The sequence below is a fragment of the Pocillopora damicornis genome, chromosome 12, assembly GCF_964200805.1.
Source record: "Pocillopora damicornis chromosome 12, jaPocDami1.2, whole genome shotgun sequence".
NCBI lineage: Eukaryota > Metazoa > Cnidaria > Anthozoa > Scleractinia > Pocilloporidae > Pocillopora > Pocillopora damicornis.
The window spans coordinates 19,769,963-19,795,398 of NC_142681.1; the positions used below are offsets into that span (position 1 = coordinate 19,769,963).

The following is a 25,436-nucleotide window of genomic DNA, read 5'->3' on the forward strand; positions in this document are numbered from 1 at the left end:
TCTCATCGAGAAACATGCTGTATCAACTGAACGATCTTATGTTAATCGAGAGAAGCATAGACGCAAATCTCATCGTGTATGTAGACGTGATCGTGAACTAAGCAGAATACCGATACGAAGTTTGAAAAGGTTAAGGAACGAGCAGAAAGGTTAGAAAATTTGTCTATGCACGCATTCTTTCGTGTATCCCCATGTCATCTACATTGTACTGTTATGTTAATGCTAAAAGACTATTAAATAAAAGGACGTTTAAGTTTAACTGTCGTGAAAGAATTCGTCAAAGTATAAGAAAGGTAAAATGTCGTGCCAGTCGATATTTAACATTGTTTTCTTGTAACAAACTGATGTGTTCTTGCAAGAGTGAGGCTCATATAGCAAGTTATTGCGACTCAAAATTAAGTTGAGACATAGAAAAGAATCTTGGTCCTCCAATATATTTTGACCCTAACAAAACAATAGCAGTTCCATAAAGTCAAGGTAACGAGTTAGTTATTGGACAGATTGCAGGACAAAAATGTGTTGCACTGAGTTTGTGCTCTTTGATTTACAATCGCATACAGGGGATCAGCTCTGCAAATGATCTTATCCAAATAATGAATATTGGAAATCAGTTTTATTCAACTTTGTCATGATTAGCCAGACAGACATTTTTAAAGCAGTCAGAACTACCAAAAGTATTAAATGTATCAAATGCAGTTGGTTATCAACTGGAATATAGTGAAAACTACTCTGGTACTGGTCACCAAGAAACTGCTGTAAAGGGATATCAGTACTGTACCTTTTTACAAAGAGCCTTTGAGTTGCTCATATCTGAAAACTACACCAATTTCATAGTAACAATAAGGTGTATTGCTGTTGTAATCCATTGTTATAGTAACATAGGGTTCAAACTATTTTATTCTCTAGAAATTTGTATGATTGAGGGCAGCCTCAAGGCACATGTGTTCTCCTCAAAGTATTGTCCCTTGATAGCTAAGTGCATTATTTTCAGAGTATACACAACAGTGATATATTTGAAGTGAGGGGAGTACAAATTGAGAATATTGAAAATAGGATGGTTTCTCAAAACAGTGTGAATGAAACCACAAACTTTAATCTAAGTTGTGCTGTAGCTTTATATTCCCTTTGCTAACTCCAAATGGAAACAAACCAATTGGAGGGCAATAGTACAAAATATGCTGGAGTATATTTCACAGGTTCATGAGAACCACTCTAACAACCCCATAAAATTAATAGTTCATCAGCTAATAAGCTTTGGTAGTGACTTTTTGTTTTCTTTTGGTATTTAGAAAAATAAGCAATTGGTTTCTTGCATGGGTTAATAGACATCACCCTAACACTTTATAATTAAAAGCTTTCTCAGCTTGGAATCTTTTGTTGACCAAGAAAAATAAAACATAAGAAGACAGCCTATTTGATAAATGGTTCAGCCCACTACAAGTCAAAACTCAAAAAAGGAAAAAAAAATGGAAATAATGTTGAGTAACAAGTATTGAAGTAATAGCCATCAATGTAAGGCACTAACTCCCCCCACCCCAGAAAAGGGTCTTTACACTACATAACAAATGCTTTTGTCAGCTCCCACAAAGAAAAAAACAAAGTTTCTTTCCAACAGAAAGCCTGAGTGAACGCAAATATGCGTCCACTTTGCTTTAAATCGCATCTTTTTCCCAGCCAATGAGGAGGCTACACTAATAACAAAACAACCAATCAGATTTCAAGGCTTGTTTGAAGTAATCTATCAAATTGCAGGAAAATGAAAGACAAAGAGTATCATATAGTAAATTTTGCAACTTTTGTTTCCAAAACTCTTATTTTTTCCCCCCAGAAAATGGATGAATTCAACTTCAAACCGGCTCAGTTCTGCATCAATAAAATATTTGAACTGACCAAGTCCTGTATTTGTATCTGAATTCGGTATATTCGGTATCTGAATTCGTCCTTGGCCAAACCTCAACGACTCCACAAGATCACTCTCTCCAGGCAACGAAAACATTTCCATTCGTCCATTGTTCTCAAAGTTACCCTCGAAACAGCCAAAATAATTCCCTCAACAGTCAATAATGACATAAAATCCACCTTGCAACACACTTGCAATTGTTCAAAATTCTAACATTGAAAGACCCGATCCAAGAGTAACACACCATGATGTTTACCATGAAATTGACTGCAACCAAACCACCAAAGAGAAAACTCGGCCATCTTTCGTAGAAAAATCATTGTTCAATAATAACACCTCTTAACACTGCATATCAGTCAGACACGATCTCACGTGAGGTAAAAAAGCGACCTGGGAGCCACAGAAAATAGTCCTTAGTTAATATTAATCAGACATTCATCTAGAGATAGCGCCAAGCAAACCAATCCAGAAAAATATAATTGGCACTCTCAACGAATCATGAATCTTGCAACACAGCTTGCTGTTAAAGAAGTGCTCAAATCAAAATGTTTGGTGCAATTCATCAAAACCTCAAGAAATATTTGATTTAAAATTTTCCCACTCACTCTCATCATGAAGGAACAATAACCATGATCATGCTACAGTGCAGAGAACTCCATTTTCTCTCGAACAACTATCCACCATTTTCTTAGCATGAGTAACACGTTTACTATAGGTAATCTGATGTCTTTCATATGTCCAGCAATATCGCATTTCTCATAAAGTGCGATAAAATACATGTTAAAAATACAGAAAAGCCAACATTTCTCATTCTAAACGATTAGTCCATTTTACGAAGCGCTCTCTCTGAATCCCATGTTAATTTGTTGAACTTTGAACACCTCTCATCCATTTTTTTTTCTAAAATTGGGGTATGAAACCAAAATTGGGACCCAATATTTCACAGGTCACAAATTTAGAAGGGAAAACTTCAAATCTCACCTTTCCTTTCCTTTCTGTAAAATTAACATGTCACATAGTAATTGTGGGCTACTGATAGTTGTGAGTCACTCGTCAACCCTTTGCCGCCCACTTCTATGATTAATGATTTTTTTAATAACAAATTCTTTGGTAGAATGCAGCAATATATCTCATGGAGGGAAAGAACAGTGACCGCTTTGAAACCCATCCCACCTCTCAAACATTTCGATGGTACCTTCTAGCAAATTCCCAAAAATTCTATGTTTTGGAGCTGATGGCTGCCTTGATTCTTCTTGCCTTGGGACTCACTGAAAAACCACCAGCACTAAAAGCTAAGAATTTGAGTGTTCCAGTCGAGGTAAGTGTACACTCAGCTCTAGGCAGAGGTGTTATGGGAGTGGGGGGGGGGGGGGGGGGGTTGAAAGGGAAAGTCCTACAGCATATGGCTTTACAAAGTATGAATAAAGGGGGTAAGTTTCGAACTTTTGCTTAGGGCTTGGAAACTAGAAAGACTTTGAACTTGACATAATAAGCAAATATCTGTGGCAGATATTGGGTTATCGTATCAACTTCACATGCTGTTGTATACTGAATTTATGCTCATAGTTTTCATAGGGTTAGCCTAACCCTAAGCAAGTCTAATGTACAATAATGTTGATTGGCCACTATAAAGAGTTTCTAAAGCTGATATTTCCTGCGCTAACTCTTCATCAGAGCAAAAGTGTGATCCTGATGTAGAAAATGACAATGAGAAGATGCAAAAATGAATATTTTACTGGGCCAATTTTATACTGGGAAAGTGTCTCCCAATTTGAGGGTCACTATGGCTCTCCTTAACCTCCCCTCCTTTACAGATACAGATTACACTTGTGATTATAATGCAGTTGTATTTTTGGGTAAATGCAAAATAATTAACCTCTAAGTTGTGTTTTAACATGATGTCCTTAAGCCTAGAGAGATTGATTCTATAAGTAGTCAAGAAGTAAATCCTTCAGTATCAACCAATGATTGAAATAGCAGTTTTACTGAATAATTTAGAGGGCTTACTATTTAATATGGGTAATTGATATATATAAGATTAATAATTTGATATTGTAAATTACAATAATGAATTCAATATTGTTTACCAGGTTCATGCAGCCGTGGAGGTTCTCTCACTGATGATTGTCTTTGCTGGACTTGTTGTAAAACTGAAATGGCAGGGAGCAAAGTTTTTCTTCTCCTATAAGAGAACGCGTTTCACGGTACATTACAGTGCTACTTTGGTTGTAACATGCATTAATTTTCCATCACAAAGGGTTGATAGAGGGCTTTTCAAGTGAAAGTATAAAAAAACAAAGCCAAATTGATTACAGCGACAACCAGAAAAATGAAGAAGAAATTGCCAGAAGCTGATCAGGACTTGAATTAAAAACAACCAGAATGCTCAGAGGATGGAACTAAATGTGCACAAGCTATCACACTGCAATTGGTTGAAGTTTTACATCTAATTCGTTGAGAAGGTAGTAAAACTTTTATGGACCAATCGCCAAGTGAGTGATTGTAATCTTGGATTATTCTCAACACTTAATTGAAATTTCTCTATCTGGACAAACTGGGTGTGGATGTTTTAGTAAGATAATTAGCACCATTATTATAATTGTAATTAGAAAGGAAGTGAGACTCAGAGGGAGTACTTAGTTTGATTAAAATGACAGGGATTCTTACTATCTAGAACCTCTTAAGTATTATAGATCGATATGGGTCTGGCAATATGTTTTTTGGCTTGCTGAAATATCAATCCAACTTTAAAACAATTCAAATGTTTCACCTACTATCAGGTTGTTATTTGGTGCGTGGTATTTGTAGAAGCCATTGTGGTGCTGGTGAGAAGGGAGAATCATTTTCGAGTAACAAGATCTCTGCGCCCACTCTTTCTTATTGACACGCATTACTGTTCTGGGGTGAGAAGGTGAGTCTCACCCTGTAAGTTAAAATTAAAGTTAAAATTGTCACTGTGGTTTGTGTAAATAAATTTGTTGTTTATTGTTCCAACCTCGGAGTATTAACAGGATCCAAAAATCTCTCCTGGAAGAATTTTCCCACCAAATTCGTGATCAATGGTGAAATAACACCAATCTCAAAGATAGATGTTAGGGAGGGACCAGTTTTGGGGTTCACTTTTCAAGGGCTACAGACCAGTTTATCTTGGGGATCACCCTATAAAGAGTACCCCTCCCAATCAGGGGAAACAAAGCTGTAACATATCCTGATAAGAGAGCACTGGGATTGGTAATCCACCAATTCAAGACGTTGGCAGCAAAATGTCTTTGGCTGTTTTGAACTTCTATTTTCTGAAATGACTGTTATTTCTTCCTGTTGTTTGAATGAGATTCATGCACTCTCTTTTACTTTGAATTTTTAGGGTTCTCAGACAGATTTTACTTTCACTTCCCCCAATCCTGTACGTGCTCTTTCTGCTGTTTTTTATCATGGTAATCTTTGCTATGTTAGGTAAGAAATAAGAAAAAAATTAGTATTAGAGAAGTGTGCTCCAGAAATCAGTTGTTAGCTTTTATGTCGTTCATTAGAAGGAATTATATATGAAAGGCACTGGTTACCAAATTCTGAGATTGATTAGAGTTAACTCCATGAATTCCTAAATTAAATGATTTGTGAAGAATAGTTATCTTGGAGTGTAGATTGTAGAAATTGTTTTCTAGTTTACTAATCATTCTTATAACAGTTGAAGAGACATTTGGCTCAGATGTGATCTACCATCTTTTAGAATTGTTTTATGAATCAACATTTCACTAACAGTTTCTGTAATGGGGCCAACACTGACATAAATCAATCTAACAACGCTGCGTCAGAGAAATTTTTTATATTGACGGAACCTCCAAGTGTCTATTAAATCTCAGTTCATTTATTAAACTTGAAAGCTCGTAAAAATTGAAGTACATTAAATTGAAAAAAGCCATTACCATTCAATATACACTAATCAAAATGTCCTAAACTCAAAACATGCGGGGCATGTATACAGATAAATCTAAAGAACATAAATATCCTAAGTGATACAGAACTACCCTTGATTGTACACGTTTAGGTATATAAATCCAAATATGGACAAGATGACATACCTCTTTCCCCATTCTATTACTCTAATATTTCAACAATCCTTCAATCTCTCTTCTCTTCTGACTACACGTGTAACTCACATGTCTCGTGGCTGAATGAAACATAATGCTAACAATTCAAAAGTATGTCACACAAACCAAAGGGTATTGAAAGTCATGCAAATAACTAAAAATAGCCTTCATTACAGTTTCCTTATTGCTTGCAGGGTTCTATCTATTTTCTGACAATGAAAAGGATGAGGTAATTTTATTTAGTTACTAAACCTACTTATCAAACATGTTGACATATTTGACAGACCAATTTTTTTTCCACCATCACACCTCACTTGCATGCTAGATTATTCAATTAAAGAAAAGTTCAGTGCTTATTTGACCTCTAGTCTTTTCAAGGAATTCTATTTAATTCAGTCTCCTTTTGCAAAATTAGTTTTTCAGCAGCTTCTGGAGAAGCTTCATCAGCTTATTTGTGTTACTTACAACAGCAAAGTAGGTGAAATTAAATAGTTATTCATAAGTTAAGCAAGAATGATTTTAGTTCCTTGAAATATTCTCCTTCTTATTAATTACACTAAATTTGTGGATTCTTTTCTACAGTTATCCTGATGTAATGATGCCAGCATATATCAGATCACGATGGTCTTTTATTTATTTTGCTGTCTACATTGCAATTGTTCTTTACTTTCTCATGAGTCTGGTAAGGTTTCAAAGCACCACAATGTATAAATTGTGGCACAGACATGCACCACATTATTGCCAGCTAATATTGATATATTTCCACTGGTCTCTACCAATCTGGCAAGTCACTTGACTCTGATGATTACTTCTGCTCAGGTTGTTGAATGTCAGTCACTATAACCGACAACACTCTGAGTCCTCTTAGGACTACTCTCACCTGGACAATCAGACTACACAGACATTTACTGTGTATGGTAATTACCACCCAGTTTTCTTGACCTGTCTCTTTTAACCTTTTAACCCTTGAGACTAGGATCTAATTTCTCCATACATCATATATTATACATCATCCCTGAATCAAACTAAGGTCAGTGGAATAAAGGAAATGATTGTGAGGTCAAGAAGCTCTTGATTATTATGCAAATTCTCCCTGTAAGTACCTTAGAAAACTTGTTGATAACAGTAAAGAGAACTTGTAAACTGATGTGAGGGTGGAAAGCTATGGGTTAACCTGTCACCCCCAGAAGTGACTGATGAAATTAATTTCTACCAACAGTATCTCTACATTGTCAAACAGGCAGGAGATAAGAACATAAACAATCAGAGAAAAATATTAATCAGGAGATATCTTTTCCTGTTGGTAGCCAGTCCATAAGTCACTCATTACTTTTTCGTGACAAAAAGTTTTGTAATTTTTTTTCCAAATTTTGGCCCCAACCAAAATTAATTACATGTAGCCTATGGTAAACATATAATGTTTTCTTGCTTTAACATTGCAGCTTTTGGCTGTGGTTTATGATGCCTTTACAAACATTGTAAAGAATAAGTTTAGAAAACTCTTTCTTCATAAAAGGTAAGAATCTCTGGGGCAAATCAGTTGAATTTTGGCTAGTGTCTGCAACCTGATGGTTTTAGTTATTATAAGGAATTCTAACTACTCCATGATGTCAACTCAACACCATCCACAGTATCTCTTTCTCTTCCCTCTATTCTCCTTCTTAATGGTCCAGGTCAGGGAGGAAAGAAAGATCTTAAGAATCTGACGCACTTCAGAGTAACAAAAGTTTCTCAGACTTTAAGTGTGTTTTTTAAAGTCTTGACTGGTAGTTTTCTTTTCTCTAAGGAAAGGTATAAGAAAAGCTTACGAACTTCTCAAAGGTGAAAATGTAAGTTGTTGATAAGTTAGTAATGTATCAGTCTATTATTAACAATTAACTGGTCAGTCAGTTAGTCAAATAGATCATCTTCTGTCTGTCAGTGGAGCAGACAGCCAGGAGACAAGCACTGGTAGGCCATGAGTCAGTCAGTAAGTTAGGCATTAGGTTGTCAATCTGGTGGTCTGTCAGTTTGTCTGAGTTAGTCAATACCCAATGAATTAATTCCTTGAAATAGTCCACTTTCAAATAACTATTGTGTCAAACTAAATATAACAACTTAGGTCTTGATTTAAGGCAGGGTCATTTATATGTCAATAACAAATTTTCTGGCACAAAAAAAATAATCTACCCCTGAGGTAAGATAATTTACACTTTTTTTCATAGCCTCCACATGGGATCCAATGGGAAACTTTTAAAGGCTTGATGTCACATTACGACCCCAAAAGAAGTAAGTGCTTTAATTTACTTCAGGCTTATAAGTAAAAAATGTGCTCAAGTGTTTATTACTTTTTACGAGTTCGCAGTTAACTATAATATTTTGAATATTATTATCGATAGTCAGTCAATAAGAGCCTGAACTAGTCTCAAATCTTACTCACACACACTATTGTTGTGGTTTAAGTATTTTAGAGAAATATTATTAAGGTCATTAATCTAAAGATTGCTACTTTTCCAACAGCTGATGTGGAGAATTATCTTTTTTTTAAGTCACTAAATAAAAGTAACACTGGACAACTAAGGTAATGTCCTCTTTCAAAAATGCATTATTTTTAGGTTTCTCTAAAGATTTGAATTGGTAATTTGTTTTTCAGCTCAACTGTAGTTTAGAATTTATTTAGTTTTTACATCTGGTACCATTGTAGTTTGACTGTGACTCAATATTTACACTTACTGGTAGTTATCAACTTTTATTTTAGCCTGGATGAATTCTACAATGTTTTTGAAAACAGTGAGATGAGGTGGAAGCGGGTATGTGTCTATTATTTTATCGAAAGAAATTGAAGAACATTTTGAAAAACACAATTTCAAAACCTGCTAAAACTGCTGTAAAAATCGTGTTATGATTTATCTCACATGGTTACTGTTGTTGTTTTCTTAAAGGTAACAGAACATTACAATCAGTGGTTTAGCTGTTTCAGGTCATGTACCTGTTTGTACCGCACACTCAAAGGCAAGTTTTAATATCCATGTTCAGTGTACTTGAATCGTCTTTTTTAGGGCGGTGTTCGAATTGAGTGTTGTAAAACCAAAACCAGAGTAGCGACAACCACCAATCAGAAGACAGTAAATACTTTAAGAGCCAATGAGAACTCCAAGTGAAAAGAAGCAAACTGCCTACAGCGCGTGAAAACGCGGGTGACCATGTCGCGATTGGTTTTAGTTTTGAATCTGATTGGTTGAGGAAGTAGTGGAAGTCTTCTGGACCAATCACTGAACGAAAGAAATCAAAACCAAAGCAATTCCGAATTACTTTCGACACTCAATTCAAAGTCGCTAAATAAGTGGGAATTAATTGTCCAGCCAAGACAGGGAGGACAACGACAGTGTAAACACTTATTTTTACCTCTGGTTCCTTTGGCCTTGGATATCTTAGAAATTATATCTTTCTTTTGTAAAATAGAGAATTGTGAGCAGTTGGCAGGAAGTTATTCATGTAAACTTTTCTGACGTGGAATTCTCTTAAATCTCCTCATCCACTTCTAGTGGCCTTTTTGACAGTCTTTTCAAAAAATTGTTCTTGAACTTTTTCAAAGTCTTTTTCTGTATATCTCCCTGGATTTTTTAAGGGGTGTTTTGTTTGTAACTCTGTGTGAGCTTGTTAAGAAATATCCTTGGAGATTTTAAACCTACAAACCCATTCGTAAATAACTAAAACCATTGAAAATAGTTCAAAGTCTTAGAAAAGTCGCAAGAATTCTTGGAAAGTGTACGATTTGTTATCAGCAGTCCAGAAACAACCAAGTCACGAAATTCATGCGATCAGCATGAAAAGCTTCCTCCGCTTGATTGCTATAGTTTCCAAAACCCCAAGTTGGTGACAAATGCCAATTAATGATTATTGTCTTACCGAAACTTAGATGTGTAAATTCGTCCTGATACAAAAGTCTAATTTTTTTCACAGGTATTCGCTGGCTCATATCACAGAAAGCTTTTGAGTTCGTCATCTGTAAGTCTCTTTGAATCTTTGCTGCTAAATTGTAGAATTGCATTTCACTTGAATTTAGCAAATTCACTCACACTTTGGAATATTGTCTTGTAATTTCCAGACATTTCAAGAGCTGAAACGTAAAGAAATTAACTCAAACGTTTTTAGAGGCCTTGCCGTAATAGCTAAGCTTCATTAATTAGACCTACGAACAAACATTTATTGGCCTTGAACTCCGCTTTCAGGTAATGCTTAGCTAGTCTTCATAATACATTCAGATCATTAATTTCTGCTTTGAATAATCGTCTTTGAAATTTTCTTCTTTAACAGACGCAATTATTATTACAAATGGGATTTCAGTTGTTGTGGATATCATTGTGTTTTCCAGTAAGTTATTTTCTCCTCTTTGATCTTAAGCTTATCCAATTATGTCGTTGAAAAATCTGTTTAGAATTGAAGTGTCTCATTACACCACGCAACTAGGCGGCGGCTTATCAAAATTGGAGGCAATTTCTCTTGACCGGTCTTGTGACTAGTACCAAAAGCGGGAAAAACGCCCGTGAAAAAGCCGCGCCCGGGCGCGTGTTGGGTTGGCCTCTGATTGGCTAAAATAGTGGAGCGAGTTTTGTGAGTCAATTAGAAAACGCGGGGCACTTACCCAAATAAAGAAATTCTGCGCATCCGTGCATAGATGATATTTCTTTCGACCGAAAAATATGTTGAGAGTTCCATGCAAAAGATTTTATTTACTCTTTATTTGCAGACGCTCCTCAAAATGAAAGGGAAAAGAAGATAAGAGAGCTCCATTGGTACCATACAGTCTTCATTTGTGGTGAGTTGATTCATCGATGTGACATGTATTTTTTCCTAAATTTTTTTTCTGATACGATGCATAGCTCGATTTACCTTTGTAAAAGTTTGTAAGTTGGTTCCGTATTGGATTTAAATTACTTGGGCTGTTTTTAAAGACTCTTTCAGATATATGCAATGTAACTTTAATGTTTCCAGTTTATGCAACAGAAGCCTTGCTCAAACTCCTTGGTCTTGGTTTAAGGAAATATTTCCGGTCTGGCTGGAATATGTGAGTATTTAAGAACGGAGTTTAAGTTGTGCTTTCTTGTGTTGCAGTTAAGGCTATCGTTTCTGACTTTGTAGAGTCTTTGTAGATTCTGACTTGCAACTAATTTTTGCTCAACGCGGCGCAGTCGCTGAAACTATGAACAACCGTGAATATCGACACTGATTGCATTTCGCACGGTGCACAACTGTGTGTATTAAGTGAACAGGCATCGAAGGATAGATACATTGCAGATCTTTGTTTGTTTTTTTGTGGGAGAAAACTTTGAAGTATGTCAAACTATTATTTAAATATTCCAACAGCACCAGCTGTCAGCCAAAGAAAGTAAATATGTTTTAGAAGAGTTTTCCCCGAATTCAGATCATTAGCTCTATAATCTGGGATTAATTGTCGGTATCTGAGCAACTGTAGATTTGCACCTACCCCTCGCCAAACCCAACATTAACCTTGGCTCAGTTGTTATCAGTTGACTGTTGTCGGGTGGGTGTGCAGTTGCTCAATTACTGACATTGATACATTAACTTCCTTATCTTGAACTAAACGCTTCTATGGTTACGCTATCTCACAGATTCGACTTCTTTGTAACTATGGCTGGTTCTTTTGGTGCAGTGTCAACATCCTTCAGTTTTATCGTCTGTGTGAGACCCTTGAGACTTTTGCTGTAAGTATTCAGTTCTTCTTAAAAAATCTTATTGAGTTCTTCATGTTACTAAAACGATTAATATTCCTTGCAGACTTTTTAAAGTGAAAAAAAGATACCGTGACTTGTTTGAGACAATAGGTGTCTTGTTACCTCGAATGGCCAGGTAATGCTATCTCTGTTCTAGTGGAATTGTCCATTGTTATGTAGGCGTTGCACTGTTGCTGAAAGTTTATTCATGGCTGAGCGTGAGAATGACAGTTTGTCACGCAACGTCTTCTGCTAGGCTAATGCGATTTGCTAACGTCACCCAAGCACTAACGTTACTCACAAGAAACGATTTTTCTCTCAGGGTTGCCGTCGTCATTCTGTTGATGTACTACTCGTTTGGAATCATTGGAATAGAATGTTTCTCTGGACTCGAACTAAAGAATTGTTGTGTGTAAGTATTTTCCGTTCCAGTTACAGTCTTTTATCGAATATTTTTTCACATGGATTCTTTACAGGTAGTCTCTCAAACTAATGATTGTTTATCGAAACGACCGCATGAAGACCAAGCTCGATCTAATGTTCGGCGTGAAAGTGATATAATGTAAGTCGATCACGTTAAGGCTGGTTTGGTGTACGAACATTAGGGGAAGAAGTATTCCGCATATGTTTGAAACCAAAAATAGCTCAAGTGGAATCGACGTATTCCACCCAATAACCAGTCTGTCCTCCTCTTTCCCTTTATTATCTCTTGGATGGTCTCAGTTCAGCCACAAGTCACCTTTAGCTCGGAAGTTAAAAGTCTCACGCTCTAATTGTCTGGAAGATCGTTGGGTCGAATCCCAGTTGAAGCGCTGAACATTTGTTTCTCTCCAATATGGGTCGGTCACCGACTCAACAACCTCGTCTTTCCTAGCATTGAGTTTTATTTTGCACACTATCATGCAGAACAGGCATTTCTTTGACGTATTTCAGTCGAGCAGTGTAGTCGAGCTGTGCGGCGGAAGCATTCGTCCCTATTCCTCGCCTCGGCTGAGAAATGTACAAAAATCCGCCAGCATTTTTAGACCTATGATAGATTGAAAGAGAGACCTATGAGAGATTGAGTAAGACGTTACGATTTACATTTTGGTATTCCTGAATGTATCTCATCTCTAACTGTATTTTTTTTATTTTGCACAGAAACACTTCGTGGGAAGGAGCATACAAGGAGGGTGGCTATCATTTGAACAACTTCGATGATTTACTACATTCATACGGCAAGCGCCTTTAAACTGTTTTCTGGTTAAAGTATTATTGCAAATAGGGAAGAACCACAAATGAAGCACTTTTTTTTAATAACGAACAAAGGATATATAGTTTAAGGATGACTAGTTTCTGTGTTATAGGTAGCTAAACCACACTGAGGGACACCCCACGTCCAAGCTCGATTTCCGCCGTTTTTTAAGTCCAAACTTGTCGGGGTGAGCGCAGGCTCAATCTAAATTCCCGAAGAACGGCAGGTAATCGAGCGTACCCTCTGTCACTATCACCCCGGTACTACAAAAGACCTATTTTCACCTTTCAATTGTAAAACGTCTGTAAACATCCAGCAATTAGCATACACTTATCGTAATTATTTGCGTCATTGCGTCACTTAATGCGATTTTACAGAAATAGCCCATCATGAGGTAAATTTTGATAAATGGGCCTTTTACTGCTACGCAGGTAATTAAGAATTCAAAATCTTTCTCCAACTCACCCACCAACTCACTTCCCTTTCCACCTCATGCTTGCAATTTTCTCAAATTCTTTAAAATGGCCACCCTTCCATTGGAGAGTGTCATCACATCGTACATAACCGTTTTTTATTACCATTATCTGCAGTGACTTTGTTCGAGTTGACAGTGGTAAACAACTGGTTTATAATAATGGTAAGAAACACGATTGCTTGTTTCAGTGTTCCACTTGCTTCATAAGCTTCCGACGGTGTTTAGTTGGATCAGCCTTCGTGAGTGCATGGGATTCCTGTGTATCATCATAGTTGGGTTGAATTGGTTACCTTGTGGTGGAGCTAACGGCTTGTTTTGTGCAACTTCTGGATTAGTTTTTGCCTTTTCATAATCAGCTTTCTTTTCCTATTTATTGACAGGAAGGGATAGTATACCTGACATCAGACTGGGCCAGTATATTCTTTATGTTATTTTACATTGTCACAATGGTAAGTCATAAAATCACCGACTATCATAGTTACACAAGTTTTTAGACAAAGATCTGCATACTTGGGCTTTTGAAATAGCTTCGGGGGAAGGGATACGAAAGTCAGTGTTTGCTGGGTGTGTCGCTGTCCTCTCATAACCAGTAACCCATTATAGACTGTTTTGTGGCCAATTAAAGATCCCATCCTAATCACATTTGGGCCTACACGGTAAGTTTAGGAGAGCTACTCTTCAGCGAGTTACTTAGGCTACCTATTAGGTCCATATGCAACACGCGGAGATAGAAAAATTATTATAGAATGAAAGAGATGGTAAATTTTGACCCTGGTAGATGAGTAAAGGAGGATCCAAAACGTTTCTGAAACATTTCAGGCTTTTTAAGCTTCTTTTATCTTCTTCTATGTGCCTTTAGAAAATAATTATTTTACCATAGTTTTAACAGTTCTCGGTAGTCAGGTAATCAAGTATCCTCTTTTTCTATCTTATTTTGACCAGGTTGTTATGACAATTGTTGTGGCGTTTATCCTGGAAGCCTTTCGCTTCCGGATTAAATATAGACAAGAACATCCTGCAGACGAAGAAGGTGAAGAGCTTCAGATATTACTCTAATCGAGACTGTTCTGGACCACTCCGCCGTAAATAACAACATTGAAATGATGAAAACGTTCTCTGTTGTCTCTTTTGTCAATGAATTTCGTATTTCAAAGATCACGTATCTTCGATCGTTAGTGGCGTCACAGACGTTGTACAGCAAAATAAACCTAAGTCGTGTGTGTTACCTTTCAACCTACCATAAAAAAAGGGAAAGGTTCGCAAAGCGTACACATTATACGAAGTGGCGTTAATTTTTTTGCTTGTCAAGATGGAGAATAGCTGCACTTAGAGGAAAGTGTATTCAATATTGACAAAATGGTTTACCTGTCCACAGAGGATATGAAAATCAGGATGGAAATCATTGTGACCTACGAAGAACTCCTGGCCTTGGGCAAAAGCTATGTGGAAGATCTGCAGCCCGATCAGCTCGTAAGAATATCATTATTTCGTTGTCTGTCAGACATTTTCAGTCAACTCCCAAGTTTTCTGCTTTTAAAGGAAACACCATGAAACACCAACAAGCACCAGCAAGCATAGGACATGATTTCCCACTACGGTAGTATCAAAATGACCGTATATTTATGGTTTCCATTTGCGCTATATTCCTTTCAACAACTTAACAATAAGTTCAAAACTTTCAATCTACTATCACTGATTATCAAAATGAATTACGAGATACCATCCAAGGGTCCCGCAAGACAGCTTCCTATGCTCATCAGATACATTCAACCGTTGAGAGACCCATAAGTTACATTGAACGTATAAACAGGTATCGTTATTTAAGGGTTCTTGTTCATAAATTTTACACTTGTTGGGCTGTAGTATTTTGGTCGATATACTAAGGTCTCAAATGCGTAGCGGCCTGTTGTACCGAGGTTTAACTGTTTTAATACAGTTTGAGACTGTTATGTGACTCGCGTACACTCATTTCATTGCAGGTTCATTACGAAGGAAAACGCCCCAAGACGAAAATGGATTTGAGAGTAAGAATGTACGACGATGAAGTCAAGGTATAAACTTTTCATTTATCATTAATTGATGAATTATTCGGTAGTAAATTGGTCAGTTGTTAACTGATGAATTATTCTGTAGTAAGTAAGTCAGTTTTTAATTGTTAAATTACACTGTAGTAAATTAGTCAGTTAGACAAGTAATGTAAAAGCGACGAGGTCACACCATTTTGTCATTGCGCCCCTTTTTCTTCGTTCTTTGAATATTATCTCGTTTGTAATAAACCTGTTTCGCTTTTCCTTGTGGCAATGGATACAAAATGAAGAGCCCCTCGAAATAGGAGAACCTTCAGCGCACGCTCATATAACAGAAGACACAATGGCCATGTCTCCTACCAACTCACCTTCATCACCAGTCCCCGCGAACACGTTATCCAATGTTCATGTGTCTGATGAGGTAACAATGGGAGAAGTAAACACAGAGTCAGACGAGTAAGAAGCCATCTTTTGAAAATGTTTTGCTTTTCCTTGTAGCAATGGATACAAAATGAAGAGCCCCTCGAAATAGGAGAACCTTCAGCGCACGCTCACATAACAGAAGACACAATGGCCATGTCTCCTACCAACTCTCCTTCATCATCAGTCCCCGCGAACACGTCATCTAATGGTCTTGTGACTGATGAAGTAACAATGGGAGAAGTAAACATAGCGTTAGACGAATAAGACGCCACCTTTTGAAAATGGGAGCGGGAAAAACAGATACCCTCCAACAAGGTTCAACAGATTACTCTATTATGTATATATACTCAGTAAACTCTTACCTAAAATGAGGCGGATACCAGTCTGATCGGTTCCTAAGAGCGCTTGAAAAACCAACTGCAAAGTATGCGGTTGGTTTTTCAAGCGCTCTTATCAATATATCTGGGGCTGCACTAGCGTCATGCAATGAACTGTAAATATGTAGCGCCGCATCGTTTGTCACATAACGAAAGCTTAGAGCGCCAGCTCAGTGTATATTCGGCTGGAAACTGAAAAAAGAACTTCTTAGACCAGGTTAAAATGGTAAAGTTTTACTTAATATGAACAAATCTGCTAAAATGTTTAGATTTCCCAGGGACTATTTTCATTCTAAAAAATATCCCATACTCTAGGAAATTCTTTCAGATTGAATAGTCCTTAACACTGACCACGAAAAATGATATTTTATGCGTTTTCAAGACTGCTAACCGAGATGAACACCAAGTGTTTATTTTTCGCCACACAAAAACAGAAAGAAAAATTATTTGATGAAGAGTATGCAATAAAGTGATTTGGTTAGAAGATATCAGTTGTGGACCGAGAGAGTCTTTCTGCCGTCACGTAATGTCACGCAAAGTTTACTTATTCTCGGCATGACAACTTTGAAGGGGGCTTTTAAGAGGTGTAGGAGACACTATTGTTCAGTTTTTAGAAAAAGAAGTGATGAAGGGCCTTCGATTTTACGTTTAATTATCTCACGAACTTCGTGCTCTGAATGGACTTAGTAAGCAATGGCTTAATTTCTTCTAGTCGGTAATGAATAATCTGTAAGACCACGCCAGTAACTAACGGCGTAATTTCTTCCCGTCGGTAATATGTATATGCAAGATTTTACGCCAGTAACTAACGGCATAAATTCTTCCAGTCGGTATATAAACATACCAAAAGATTTTATGGCGTTAGTTAACAGCTCACAATCTTACAGTATATATACCGTCGCAGATAGTGGCGTAAAATCGTACAGGCTGTCCTGTAAACTTTTAACAAAATCGTCCCTGATATATATTCCCCGCCGCGTCGGAGAAATGTTTTATATTGACGAAATCTCCAAGCGTCTATCAAATCTCAACTGGTTTATTGAACTTGAAAGCTCGTAAAAACAGAAATACAATAAATTGAAATAGGCCATAACCATACAATACACACTAATCGAAATGTCCTAAACTCGAACACGCGGGGCGTGTACACAGATAAATCAAAACAACACAAATATCCTAAGCGAAACAAGATGACCTTTGATTGTACACGTTTCGGCATATGAATACAAAAATAAACAAGATGACATACCTCTTCCCCCGTTCTATTACTCTAGTATTTCGACAATCCTTCGATCTATCTCCTCTTCTGGCAATACTTGCGACTAACACGTGTCTCGTGGCCGAATGAAATATAATGACGAAAGTATGTCACACAAAACAGAAGGGTATTGAAAGTCACGCAAATCACAACTAAAAATAGCCTTCGTTACACTCGATTTGCGAAAATTTTCTGGATTTTTGAAAGATTCTTGGATTGTAAACTATTTTCGATTTTCATGAAAGTTATTTGCGGATCTATGAATTAAACCAGGATTTGAAATTGATTTCTCGATTTGACAAACTTTTCAAAAGCGATTTGTCTAAAAAAAAATATTGATTCTAAACATTTTTCAGGATTTGCAAAATATTTTTTGATTGTCCCTTTTCGGCTTCCGTGGTTTGAAATATTTTTCAAAATTTTGCCCTTTTTGTGGACAAAAGATAGAAAACGACTCTAGCGCCAGTGAAACAGATAAATGTGCAAAAAAATGCTTGAGCTTCAAAAAACTATGCTGCAAAGAAAAGCGAAGAGAGGTCGACTCATTTTTGATCAAGTGGCTCCAAGAGAAGAGGGCAGAAGAAGAAAGAAGAGGATCCCTTAGTGCTAATCAATATAGACCTGATGCGATTTATTGGCCCAGATGTGATAACTCCGATCCGTGGCAAGACATTGCCCATGAAAGTAAGAAAGGATTCTGGATATGCAGAAGTCTTTACAGAGGCCTTGGTGAAACGCCAAGCTCATGACCAGGTATTTGACTCGAAGACAAGGCGGAAATTGGTTTACCCAGATGGACAACTGGCCATAAATCTTTCAGGTTAGCAAGAAGAATTCACTCTGCTAAACTACAAGGAAGATTTAGGTAAACCTTACAACAAAATTACTTTGTACCTGTGCCCAGAGGAACCGGCAGACGAGTTTATATTGGACGGTGAGACTAACCCCGAGCCTGTTACTCAGGGTGTTAAGTAAGATACTGAGTCACTTTCGGCTATCTATGCCCTTGAGTTTTTTGGGCTCTGAGAACAAGAAGAGGAGGAAGAGGAAATTATACGAGAGGGGAAATTAAATTAGCTTTAACTTGGACGCTTCATTCATTATGGAACGTCAAAAGCTATATCCCTTTTCGATATTTTTTTCAGAAGCTTAAGCTTACATTATTCCAGTTTAACACAAATAGTCATCTTTGTGAAAGTGCTCTAAGGGGGCTTATGAGAAAATATTTTTCTCCAGATGACAAGGTTCCAGTTTTAGTTTACTGATGATTCTGGAACTTCTGAGGGTGCAATTGACTTAGGGGGACCAAAGAGAGAATTCTTTGACTTTTGAATTCTTTGACATCGTCGTGACGATGGCGGCTTACTTCCTGACTCCTATTTACACCTCGTCAGGAAAAAGGCCGCTAATTAGTGATTGTAATAAAGGACCTCTTATTGCAGCGTTTAGATCACCCCTGATGGAGGTACTAGATAGGAAGTGTCGAAACATTGGGTCTGTGAATTGTAACTTCTTCGGTTAAATTCATTAAATCTGAAAACCAGAGTAGTATCAAACTATGTCTGACATGGCAAACAGTTGAAAACTCATTTATTCAAATTTTCAACATTCTTGAAGGTAAGGAAAGACTCTACGATAAACATCCATGTTGCTACAGCAAACACATGCACCTCATTTCCGGTTTGTGCTTGAGGAACCATTGATGTGCGAAATAATGAACAGAACTGACTATTTGTCATTTAGAACAAAGGCCCGGTTTGTTCTCACAAGAAAAAAATCATGAGATCTAGAAAGATTGTTATCAAGTCTGCATAGCAAGTAGCTTTGAAGTGTAGCGAATCCAACAACTAATTCAACAGCCAAAAGAGTATTGTGACTCAAAACTGTTTTGCACTTCCTTCTACGAATATTAACCGATATGGCGAATCTCCGCGTAAGTGGACTTCCGAAAGAGTCGGTAGGTTTTGCAGCAGTAATATAAAACATCAAAAGTTTGTAGAGTTATTATTATCAAAGTTATTATCATGTTTACAAAAGTGTTTGAAAGTTTCAACCCAAAAAGTTGCTTCTAGAAACTGCCGTGAGAGAGACATTTAGTTTTGATACATGACTAGCGTTTACATTTTTACAGAAGGAAAGAGTATTAACGCGGTAAAGAACGAAAATGTAGAATTAACTCACACACAGGTATTTTGTGACTGTATTAGTGCTGAAGTGTGGACGTCTTGTATTCTGCAGCATACACCTTTTTTGATATCTGTTGGGCTATACCAGCAACTAAACTACTCTCTACATCTAGTTACAAGCTCGGTTTTTATAGGTACGGTTGAGGATCTAGAACGTTCCGTAACATTACAACAGATTCTATCTATATATTGATTCATGGATGACTAAGCATGACATAGCTATACTTCTAGAACATTCTTGAAGGTCACACTACGTCCTCTCTTCTTTACAAAGACTGACGAACAGTTCATTAGGGAAATCACGAGAAATCACATTGCCTATTGCAGTCTATTAAATGTCTCTAAGGTTATTTAAACAGAACGAAGTCTTTATACTTTGAGTTTGGCTTGACTTGTCTCCGTGATCTTCTTACGCCTTGTCGAATCGGTACTGGTACTGATTTTGATTTATATCTTATGTCACTCAACTGCATTTGTCCTGTTTCATTATTGACTCCAGGTAATTCTATGAACTTTGGCTGTGGGGCAGTTGGCAAGGCTGCATCTGACTGTGTGGGTGGGCCCACAGGAGAGTCTAAAGAAGGGTCTGTAACAACGACTTTGGGCGTTGTCATTTCTCTAGTTTTCCTGATGTGACACCGATTCCTCCTGTACTCACGGCCATCGGCCTTCACCATGTAGGATCTGTCAGATTCTCTTCTGACCACACGGCCTTGTGTCCACAGGGGCGACGACTGAGGCCTGACCTTGGCGTAAATACTATCTCCTACAACAAGAGGGAGTAGCGGCTTTGCTCTCTTATCATGATACCTCTTGTTCTGTTACTTCTTCATGACTGAAGCTCGTACGATGCTTGAGGTTGGTATCACGTGGGGTTCGAGTAACTCTGATTTCAGTGGTATAACTGTTCTTGTTCTTCTGGAGTTCAATTTCTCATTTGGTGATGCCAACTCATCAGGTGTATTCCTTTATTCCTAAATAGCCATCCAGGGGTCGTGACTCATCTTGAGTATCCTCTTAGCTTGTTTGACTGCAGCTTCCGCTGTACCGTTTCCTTTTGGATGGTGTGGTGAAGAGGTATAGTGATGAAAGTTCCAACTCTCTGAAAACTCCTTAAATTCCTTGCTAGCATATTGAGGAACATTGTCTGATATCACCACTTCAGGGACTCCCTGCCGGGCGAAAATCTTCTTCATCTGTAAGATTGTGGACTCAGCATCAGTATCATTCAGTTGCTCCAAGTCCCAGTATTTTGTGAGATTATCCACAACTACCAAGTAGACGTCTTTCTTCACATTGAAAAGATCAGTACTAACTATTTGCCATCTTCTCTTTGCAATAGCCTCGCTCTGTATGGTTTCTCTAGGTTGATCTGACTTAGCTTCCTGACATATTGAACAGTTATCGCAGAGATATTTTATATCATGATGAATCGATGGCCAATACAATGTATCTCTCGCGAGTCTCATGAATCCCTCTGCTCCTAGGTGAGCGAAGTGTGTTTTTTCTAACATCTGTGGGCGCATAGCAGTGGGAATGAGCGCTCTCGTTCCTCTGTAGATTATTCCATCCTGAACTGCTGGCCCATCTCTATACGGCCAGTAGTCTCGGACATAAGGCGGTACTTGCGTCTTGTCCTCAGGCCATCCACTAGCTATAATTTCAGCTAAGGTCATGAGATTATCATCTTTTGAGGTTGCTGTTGCTACTTTCTGAAGGGTTGCATCTGTCATGTTATGAAAGATATTTGGATCTGTTCCTTCGATCTCTTTCATGAGAAGTTCTTCTGCGTGAATTGTAAAGACTTCATAATCATCTATTTCCTTCTTTTTCGTTCGGCCATTTGGGAGGGCAGATCTTGACAGATGATCACTTATGTACATCTGAGTTCCCTTTTTGTACACAATATTCAGGTGGTACTTTTGCAGTCGTAGCATCATGCGTTCTAACCTATTGGGCGCGCTGTTGATACTTTTGGCAAGTATGGTTTCTAAAGGCTTATGATCTGTGATTGCTGTAATCTTTTCTCTTCCATGGAGATAGTGGTCAAATCTTCTCGATCTGAGAGTAACGTCTCTCAGTCTCAGTCATAGTGCGACTAGCAAATGCCACTGGTCTGCTGGCTTGAAATAGAATAGCTCCTAGTCCATAGTCACTTGCAGCTGTCTCAATTGTTACTTCTTCCTCCAAGTCGTAGTAACGGAGTAGTGCAAATGATCTTATACAAATAATGAATATTGGAAATCAGTTTTATTCAACTTTGTCATGATTAGCCAGACAGGCATTTTAAAAGCAGTCAGAACTACCAAAAATATTAAATGTAGAAATGTGGTGAAATATGGTGAAAACTACTCTGGTACTGTTCACCAAGAAACTGCTGTAGAGGGATATCAGTACTGTACCTTTTTACAAAGAGCCTTAGAGTTGCTCATATCTGAAAACTACACCAATTTCATAGTAACAATAAGGTGTATTGCTGTTGTAATCCATTGTCATAGTAACATAGGGTTCAAACTATTTTATTCTCTAGAGATTTGTATGGTTGAGGGCAGCCTCAAGACACGTGTGTTCTTATCAAAGCATTGTCCCTTGATAGCTAAGTGCATTATTTTCAGAGTATACACAACAGTGATATATTTGAAGTGAGAGGAGTACAAATTGAGAATATTGAAAATAGGATGGTTTCTCAAAACAGTGTGAATGAAACCACAAACTTTAATCTAAGTTGTGCTGTAGCTCTATATTCTCTTTGCTAACTCCAAATGGAAACAAATTAATTGGAGGGTAATAGTACAAAATATGCTAGAGTATATTTCACAGGCTCATGAGAACCACTCTAACAACCCCACATAATTAATAGTTCATCTGCTAATAAGCTTTGGTAGTGACTTTTTGTTTTCTTTTGGTATTTAGAAAAATAAGCAATTGGTTTTCTTGCATGGCTTAATAGCCATCACCCTAACACTTGGGGTTGTTTATAATTAAAAGCTTTCTCAGCCTGGAATCTTTTGTTAACCAAGAAAAATAAAACATAAGAAGACAGCCTATTTGATAAATGGTTCAGCCCACTACAAAAAAAGAAAAGGGTCTTTACACTACATAAAAAATGCTGTTGTCAGCTCTCACAAAGAAAAAAACAAAGTTTCTTTCCAACAGAAAGCCTGAGTGAACACAAATATGCGTCCAGTTTGCTTTAAATCGCATCTTTTTCCCAGCCAATAAGGAGGCTACACTAAAAACAGAGCAACCAATCAGATTTCAAGGCTTGTTTGAAGTAATCTATCCAATTGCAGGAAAATGAAAGACAAAGAGTATCATGTAGTAAATTTTGCAACTTTTGTTTCCAAAACTCTTATTTTTTCCACCAGAAAATGGATGAATTTAATTTCAAACCGGCTCAGTATTGCATCAATAAAATATTTGAACTGACCAAGTCCTGTATTTGGGCGATTTCAAAATGGATGTAATAAAGTGGTAATTGAATCTCGTGTTGTGCAATTTTCGTCTGAAGTCATGTGATTTCAAATCAAATTCGCGCTGCTCGCTCGTTCGATTTTGAAATCATGCATATGATTTCATCCCAAATTGCACTCCACTCAGTTCAATTACCATTTCAAATCATTCACTTCAGATAACAGAATCAAATAAGCATGCTAACGATGGTATCTGAATTCGTCCTTAGCCAAACCTAAACGACTCCACAAGATCACTCTCTCCAGGCAACGAAAATATTTCCATTCGTCCAGTGTTCTCAAAATTACCCTCGAAACAGCAAAAAAAATTGCCTCAACAGTCAATAATGACATAAAATCCACCTTGCAACACACTTGCAATTGTTCAGACTTCTAACATTGAAAGACCCGATCCAAGAGTAACACACCATGATGTTTACCATGAAATTGACTGCGACCAAACCACCTAAGAGAAACTCAGCCATCTTTCGTAGAAAAATCATTGTTCAATAATAACACCTTTTAACACTGCATGTCAGTCAGACACGATGTCACGTGAGGCGAAAAAGCTACCTAGGAGCCACAGAAAATAGTCCATAGTTAATATTAATCAGACATTCATCTAGAGATAGCGCCAAGCAAACCAATCGAGAAAAATATAATTGGCACTCTCAACAAATCATGAATCTTGCAACACAGCTTGCTGTTAAAGAAGTGCTCAAATCAAAATGTTTGGTGCAATTCATCAAAACCTCAAGAAATATTTGATTTAAAATTTTTCCACTCACTCTCGTCATGAAGGAACAATAACCATGATCATGCTACAGTGCAGAGAACTCCATTTTCTCTCGAACAACTTTCCACCATTTTCTTAGCATGAATAACACGTTTACTATAATCTGATGTCTTTCATATGTCCAGCAATATCGCATTTCTCATAAAGTGCGGTAAAATACATGTTAAAAATACAGAAAAGCCAACATTTCTCATTCTAAACAATTAATTCATTTTACGAAGCGCTCTTTCTGAATCCCATGTTAATTTGTTGAACTTTGAACACCTCTCATCCATTAATTTTTTCTAAAATTGGGGCATGAAACCAAAATTGGGACCCAATATTTCACAGGTCACAAATTTAGAAGGGAAAACTTCAAATCTCACCTTTCCTTTCCTTTCTGTAAAATTCACATGTCACATAGTAATTGTGGGCTACTGATAGTTGTGAGTCACTCGTCAACCCTTTGCCACCCACTTCTATGATTAATGATTTTTTTATAACAAATTCTTTGGTAGAGTGCAGCAACATATCTCATGGAGGGAAAGAACAATGACCGCTTTGAAACCCATCCCACCTCTCAAACATTGCGATGGTACCTTCTGGCAAATTCCCAAAAATTCTATGTTTTGGAGCTGATGGCTGCATTGATTCTTCTTGCCTTGGGACTCACTGAAAAACCACCAGCACTAAAAGCTAAGAATTTGAGTGTTCCAGTCGAGGTAAGTGTACACTCAGCTCTAGGCAGAGGTGTTATGGGAGTGCGACTTTGAACTTGACATGATAACCCAATATCTGCCACAGATATTGAGTTATCGTATCAACTTCACATGCTATTGTATACTGAATGTATGCTCATAGTTCTCATAGGGTTAGCCTAACCCTAAGCAAGTCTAATGTATAATAATGTCCATTGGCCACCATAAAGAGTTTCTAAAGCTGATATTTCCAGCGCTAGCCCTTCATCAGAGCAAAAGTGTGATCCTGATGTAGAAAATGACAATGAGAAGATGCAAAAATGAATATTTTACTGGGCCAATTTTATACTGGGAAAGTGTCTCCCAATTTGAGGGTCACTATGGCTCTCCTTCCTTCCCCACCTACTCTCCTTTACAGCTGCAGATTACACTTGTGATTATAATGCAGTTGTATTTTTGGGTAAATGCAAAATAATTAACCTCTAAGTTGTGTTTTAGCATGATGTCCTTAAGCATAGAGAGATTGATTCTATAAGTAGTCAAGAAGTAAATCATTCAGTATCAACCAATGATTGAAATAACAGTTTTACTGAATCATTTAGAGGGCTTACTACTTAGTATGGGTAATTGATATATATAAAATTAATAATTTGATATTGTAAATTACATTAATGAATTCAATATTGTTTACCAGGTTCATGCAGCCGTGGAGATTATCTCACTGATGATTGTCTTTGCTGGACTTGCTGTAAAACTGAAATGGCAGGGAACAAAGTTTTTCGTCTCCCATAAGAGAACGCTTTTCACGGTACATTACAGTGCTACTTTG

General features: G+C 37.4%; 2 protein-coding genes and 1 long non-coding RNA gene across 5 annotated transcripts in view; 2 read left to right on the plus strand and 1 right to left on the minus strand.

Moving 5' to 3' along the window:
- The first annotated feature begins 9 nt into the window (after nucleotides 1-9).
- Nucleotides 10-16,609, plus strand: LOC113681017 (two pore channel protein 1). 2 transcript variants are annotated; one of them, XM_089190405.1, is made up of 29 exons: nucleotides 10-149; nucleotides 3,015-3,218; nucleotides 3,991-4,104; nucleotides 4,681-4,811; nucleotides 5,265-5,353; nucleotides 6,183-6,217; nucleotides 6,404-6,462; nucleotides 6,571-6,670; nucleotides 7,431-7,504; nucleotides 7,775-7,817; nucleotides 8,193-8,256; nucleotides 8,488-8,548; nucleotides 8,726-8,777; nucleotides 8,910-8,979; nucleotides 9,931-9,975; nucleotides 10,285-10,341; nucleotides 10,718-10,786; nucleotides 10,963-11,035; nucleotides 11,601-11,693; nucleotides 11,767-11,838; nucleotides 12,025-12,114; nucleotides 12,843-12,919; nucleotides 13,527-13,573; nucleotides 13,792-13,860; nucleotides 14,354-14,441; nucleotides 14,787-14,881; nucleotides 15,391-15,461; nucleotides 15,709-15,859; nucleotides 15,937-16,266. In XM_089190405.1, the coding sequence occupies exons 2-29, from the start codon at nucleotides 3,033-3,035 to the stop codon at nucleotides 16,123-16,125; spliced, it is 2,364 nt and encodes a 787-aa protein (XP_089046531.1). In that variant the 5' UTR covers nucleotides 10-149; nucleotides 3,015-3,032; the 3' UTR covers nucleotides 16,126-16,266. The 2 variants fall into 2 exon arrangements, with proteins under 2 accessions (XP_089046531.1, XP_089046532.1); XM_089190406.1 differs by lacking the exon at nucleotides 15,709-15,859 and having other exon boundaries at nucleotides 15,391-15,462; nucleotides 15,937-16,609.
- The window catches only part of LOC149036901 (two pore channel protein 1-like), a 37,777-nt gene continuing 12,361 nt past the window's right edge, over nucleotides 21-25,436 (plus strand). The window contains exons 1-3 of one of the 2 annotated variants that reach the window (XM_089190404.1): nucleotides 21-149; nucleotides 24,428-24,631; nucleotides 25,302-25,415. In XM_089190404.1, coding sequence (XP_089046530.1) covers nucleotides 24,446-24,631; nucleotides 25,302-25,415 — 300 coding nt within the window. In that variant the 5' untranslated portion in view covers nucleotides 21-149; nucleotides 24,428-24,445. Of the gene's footprint in view, nucleotides 150-19,314; nucleotides 19,454-24,427; nucleotides 24,632-25,301; nucleotides 25,416-25,436 lie in introns of those variants that run through there. The other variant, XM_089190402.1, reaches the window with a different exon arrangement.
- LOC149036902 (uncharacterized) lies at nucleotides 10,686-19,802 on the minus strand. Its single transcript, XR_016181915.1, has 3 exons — nucleotides 19,678-19,802; nucleotides 15,807-16,078; nucleotides 10,686-12,729 (listed from the first exon to the last, which is right to left on the minus strand). It is a non-coding gene; the product is annotated as an uncharacterized LOC149036902 (long non-coding RNA).

Bases quoted from the DNA above. Each gene is read 5' to 3' on its own strand.
- LOC113681017 (XM_089190405.1), top strand. From the start codon at position 3,033: ATGGAGGGAAAGAACAGTGACCGCTTTGAAACCCATCCCACCTCTCAA. The intron at 3,219-3,990 runs GTAAGTGTACAC...ATTGTTTACCAG, and splicing joins ATTTGAGTGTTCCAGTCGAG to GTTCATGCAGCCGTGGAGGT. The intron at 6,671-7,430 runs GTAAGGTTTCAA...TTAACATTGCAG, and splicing joins TTTACTTTCTCATGAGTCTG to CTTTTGGCTGTGGTTTATGA.